The sequence below is a fragment of the Emiliania huxleyi genome (genome assembly GCF_000372725.1).
Source record: "Emiliania huxleyi CCMP1516 chromosome Unknown EMIHUscaffold_125, whole genome shotgun sequence".
Taxonomy (NCBI): domain Eukaryota; phylum Haptophyta; order Isochrysidales; family Noelaerhabdaceae; genus Emiliania; species Emiliania huxleyi.
In genome coordinates, this window is record NW_005201338.1 from 267,179 (window position 1) to 272,581 (window position 5,403).

General features: G+C 62.5%; 1 protein-coding gene across 1 annotated transcript; it reads left to right on the forward strand.

Moving 5' to 3' along the window:
* Positions 1-755: 755 nt before the first annotated feature.
* EMIHUDRAFT_225580 (hypothetical protein) lies at positions 756-1,481 on the forward strand (the record flags this gene model as incomplete). The annotated part of the gene is made up of 1 exon (XM_005789777.1): positions 756-1,481. The coding sequence occupies one exon, from the start codon at positions 756-758 to the stop codon at positions 1,479-1,481; it is 726 nt and encodes a 241-aa protein (XP_005789834.1).
* Between the last annotated feature and the right edge of the window lie 3,922 nt (positions 1,482-5,403).

The following is a 5,403-nucleotide window of genomic DNA, read 5'->3' on the forward strand; positions in this document are numbered from 1 at the left end:
TTGGGCCGCAGAGCGGGTAGGCGGCAGAGGTCGCCGTGTTGAACGGCTCGCTGAGGTACGCCGAGAGCTCGTTGTTGCGCTCGCACCAGTCAAAGTCGCTGTCGACCGGACCCCAGTACGACTGTGTCGAGCCCGCATGCCGCGTCTCCCGGCAGACCACGATCATGTCGAAGTCCACCGCGCTCGGAAAAAATACCTTCGGAACCGCTTTGCCAAGGCGCACAATAGTCAGACTGACAGCATTTTCCAGATGCGTCATCCTGGGCCGCTGGAAAATGCTCTCAACCCCGTACCCTCTGTGACCGTCTGCCGGTCGCCATTTATTTCTGGCTGCCGAGGATGCCACAACTGGAAAACACTGTCAGTCTGACTATTGTGCGCCTTGGCGAGGCGGTCCCGGTGGTATTTTTTTCGAGCGCAGTGGACTTCATCTTGCTGGTCTGTGCCGGCGGTCGACAGCTGCTCGGCCGAGCTGCTGTCGACCACCGGCAGTTGACCGGCAAGATGAAGTCCACTGCGCTCGCGATCGGGATGTCCGGAACCGCCTCGCCGAGGCGCACAATAGTCCTCAGTCTGGCGAAGGCCAATTCTGTCATCCTGGAAAGCCCAGAGCGGGACGTCAAGAGGCTAAAACGGCCGAAAAGCAGCACTGTTTCTGGGCGGTACTCACGGTACCTCGAGGCGCTACCTTTATTTGTTTAGGGGGTTTACGGCCAGCCCCGCGCCGCACCCTGTGTCCCAATCCAACATACACGATGACCGAGCTCGCGCGAGCGTTGCAGGGCGCCCAGGACGGGTGGATCCTTGAGGACGCCGAGTGGATCGCGGCCGCGGGCGGTGTGCACGAGCTGGAGCTTGCGCTCAAGGCAAGTGAGGATGGGCGTGTGGTCGACGTGTACCTCAGATGTCGCAAGGACCTTAGGGAGTTGCCAGCGTCGCTGGGAAGGCTCACGGCGCTCCGGTCGCTCAAGCTGAGTGGCTGCTTCTCACTGACGGCCCTGCCCGACCTCTCCACTCTCGTCTCGCTGCAGGAGCTCGTGGTTGGGGGCGCGTCCAACTCGCTGACAGCCCTCCCCGACCTCAGCGCCCTGGCCTCGCTGCGGAGGCTCGAGTTGGCCAACCTCCCCGCGCTGACGGCCCTGCCCAATCGCTCTTCTCCCTCCACGTTGCAGACGCTCAGCATCGACTTGTGCAGCAGCCTGACGGCCGTCCCGGACTTCTCAACCCTGACCTCCCTGCAGGGGCTCTGCGTGCAACGCTGCTCCTGGCAGACAATGCCCGGTCTCGTCCTTCTCACCTCGCTACAGTGCCTCTGCGTGATCAACTCTGACCTCACGGAGCTGCCCGACCTCTCCGCTCTCACCTCGCTGCAGGAGCTCGACGTCAGCCACTGCGCCCTGAAGGCCCTGCCCAAACTGCCTGCCGGCGTCAAGGTCAGGCACACGCTCGACGGCTTCGATCCGTACGCGTGGGGCGAGTGAGCTGCTGCTACTGCGCGATCTCAACGAGAGCAACATTTTCGACGGTTTGGAACGTGTGGTTGCGAGGGGGCATGGTTAGCGTCAGATTTTTTCCACATCGTACTACGTTATTTTCTCTCCCGGTCGGATGAAGGTCGAAGGAGCACGTATGCTGCTATGCTCTGCTGCCGCGCTTGCCCCAATTTCTTCTACATATTCGGTCCCAACGTACCGGAAAAGTACATGTGCATGAGCTTGAAAATCGCTCCAAAGAGCTCCAAAGAGCATGCACATGCACATGTGCATGTCTGGGCCCCCGGGGGCCCATCTACAGCAGCGGCGAAGTGAGCGTGTTTGTGGTGTTGGTGTGGCGTCTGAGCTTGGATCTGTGACTAAAGCCGGTTACCACTGATGGATCCCCACCCGAATAACACACAGTGAGCGCCCCAGCGCTTGGTTCACTACGCCCTCCGCGCGAAATCGCTAGTGGTGCTTTGTGGTAGTACATTGTACTTTTGAGTAGTATGGGTACATGAAACGGACGGACGGACGGAAAAACACCCCCCCTTTTATGCCTGACCCTGGGCATGCCTCTCTGGGGGTGAGCTGGGTCGGCCACCTCCGGGTCTGCAGCTCGCACGGTGAGGCCGCATCCGGGCGAGCATCCGAGGCCCGCGGTTGTCCTTTCGCCGGGCGCGACCGCCATGGAGATCCGCTGCACACAGATCAGTGGTTTTGTCGACTTTTGCTCGCTCTCTGTGCACTCGCAACGCCAGAGGCCGTGCTCGGAGAATGCGTCGCAATGCTGCTGCGCCAGTGGATTGAGCCGCTTCGCAAGCTCCATCGGTGAGCTGCGGCGGCGCGCCGGCCGCTCCATGCATAGCTCTCGGGCGAGCTGCCGCAAACGCGTTTTCCGTCCGCCCGTTTCATCGAGTTTGCCCGAGTGGTAAAATGCAATCGAATTTGCCCGAGTGGTCTGATGGGAAAAATCCAAAGGTGGCCCCGAGAGCTAAAGGTCAACATCCCCTCCGGCTACGACAATGCGAACCTGATCTGGTCCTCACGGGGTTGACCCGTCTCCTCCAGATCGGGACGGACTTCATGGACGGCCGAGCAATAGTTCTTCATTACTATTATTAATTCATGCTCTTTGCACGGCTGAGCCCCCCCCCCCCCCTTTCCCCAATGGCCCCCCCCCCCCCCCCACCCACGGCCTGCCCATCTCGGCCGATGTGGCGCACCCGACCTCCGTCACCGCTCGCAGGTGAGGAAAGGCACGACTCATAATGAATGATGGGCCTGGCTCGTGCGGCCGCGGCCGCGGCATATGATGAATTAACGCCCAGCACGTCTGCGTCGCGGGATCCCAACGTCCCGTCGCCGATCCATCCCGCATCGTAGGTGTGGGCAATCAATTCGGTTACCCTATAGCGGTTACCGCCAAGTTTCATTTCGGCGGTTGCGATATCTAGTACTCCGCAAGCGCGGCCATAACAAACATCGCAAAAAGCGTGTCGTCATCGTCTGTCTCGCGCCCACCCATACCGCGCTGGTGTCCAGTCCGAGCCTGACTGATCTTCACCTTCCTACATACATACATACATACACGGGTCTCCGAGGGTTGGCTCCGCGTACCGGGTTTCCCTTAATTGCATGCATGCATGCATGCAGAACGCCCCCTCCCTCTACTCCGGAGCTAGTGGGGGTGCGCACGCGGCCCTTCCCCCTCCGCATCCCACGTAGACTAACGCGCAGCGGGGTATTTCAGAAGGTCGTATGAAGAGCGACTCGGATTTCGTTTTTCTTTCTTATCAACCTTGGTTTGAGCTCTCACTACTTGAGTATAGCTGGACTCTAGAGGCCGTCATCGCATTCGCCTTCCTGGGACCCAGCGCTGACTTCTGACTGTCGTTGCTGTCTCTCCCTTCTCGACTGTCTGTGCTTGTGCGTCTTGGGTCCGGGGTTGTGTTTTTGCGTGAACAGCGCCTCTCAAAACTTTCGACCTCGGAGGTGAATGTCCCCCCCCCCCCCGTCCCCCCCTCACCTCCAAGATGCTCACCAGTCTCGAAGTCCTCGGCCAAAAGACGGCGCATCCGCCGTCATTCCTCTCAAGTGAGCTGCCCCGCGGCTAGCTCGTAGCGCCAACTTACTACACAAACGGTCGCGACGCGGCGGCGCTAGCCCTCACTGATCGCAAGGCGGCGCTAGCTCTCACTGATCGCAACCCTCCCCGCCCACAACTGCCAGCCTTCCTCGGCTGCTTCATCGGACTGGGCGGCCTTGCTTTTGGCGAAGTCTTCCTCCGCGAGCTGTGCTCTCCGGCTCCCGCCGCGCTGAACATCTCGGCCTCGCCGCCTGCTTCGCCACCGTCGGCCGGCTCGCCCGCTCCGCCGCCAGCATACTTGTACACCGCAGACGCTCTCCCGAACGCCACGTCCATCATGAGTGCAGAGACGTGCGACGAGCTCGGCTTCTGGCTCTCGGACCACGCGCTGCTCTTCGTCGGCTCGTTTGGGGCCCTCGCCACCCTCCTCTTCGCGGCTCCGGCGGCGCCTCTCGGCAAGCCGAAGAACACACTCGGAGGCCACACGCTCGCGGTGAGCACGGCGCTGGCGATCGCATCGCTCGAGCTGGACCCGGTGCTCGAAAAGATCCTTACGCCCTCGCTCGCCATCGCGCTGATGCTGCAGTTCAAAGTGGTGCATCCCCCCGCCGCGGCGTGCTCCATCATCTTCTCCTCCGCCGTCAAGGACAAGTTCAAGAACCCGCTGTACTTGTTCTTCCCGACTCTGCTCGGGTGCACCTGGATGCTGCTCGTGCAGTACCTCGTGGCCCGCTCGGTCCACTCGTCCAAGTCTGCTGGGCCCGCGCCGGGGCCGGCGGCCTCGCGCACCGTCACCATCGCGCCGCCCGCGCCCGCCGCCAGCGGGCCGGACAAGCCAGCGTTCAAGGTGCCTACCAAGGGCGAGATTGACAAGCTCCGCGCCGCCTACTCGTCGAGCAAGCGGCAGCCCGACCTGAGCACCATGACCTCGCTCGACAGCCTCAAGCTCACCCTCCATGCATGAGAGACGAACACCCCTCTCAGCCACCCCTCCCGGGGGCCCGCCCGCCGCAGACGCGGTGCGGATGCCCTGCGCCCCTTTGGTCGGAACGGGTGCTGCCTGGGCGGAACTTCAACTGGCTCGGCTCTTTAGCTCGCTAGCGCAGGCACAGCGGGCAGGGACCTCTCTCTGCGCTCTAGTCTGCTCTGGCAGGGACATGCGCGCCGGAGAACCGGGCAAAATGTACAATTCTGTGACAACTGGTGCGCTACGCTCCGAGCTGCCACTGAGTCCTCGATGTGTACATTTTTCCCTTTCGATTATCTCTAGGAGTTAGGAACAAGATTGAAGCTAGGATTGCGGAGGAAGGCTTCTCTAGCGTAGGGTGCCCACAGGACCCAAAATCTCGGTGGTCACGCCGGTCCGGACCGATGGCGGATGGCGCTCGGTGTGGAGCAAGCAAGACCCCCCCCCCCCCCATCGGCGCGCGCCCGAGGTTCAAACGGCCGCCAGGAGCACCAAGAGGACTCCTCATGGCTGTGACCAAGTGGGCTTCGACCGGCCTCGGCTGGGGGGGCGAATTGTCCCGGCTGCGGACGCCATCTGCAGCCCCCTGGGCGTGCGCGTGGGTCAGCACCCCAAAACTGCCCCTCGGCGGCATACAGCACTGCCAGCCAGCCTCTTCCTCCTCCTAAGGGCTGTACTATAGGCCATATTGCGCCGCCTCCTACTGGCAGCCGGGCGGGCGCGCGCCGCGGGCGCCTCGGCGCGCGCACGGCTCGCAAAGTTCGAACGAGTACTGCCGCCCGGCCGCCTCAAGGGTGCCGGGCGGCAGACCAGTACTCGCCTCCCAAGGCGCCCACCGGCTGCTCTGGATGCTGCGCCGGCGGCCGCTGCGC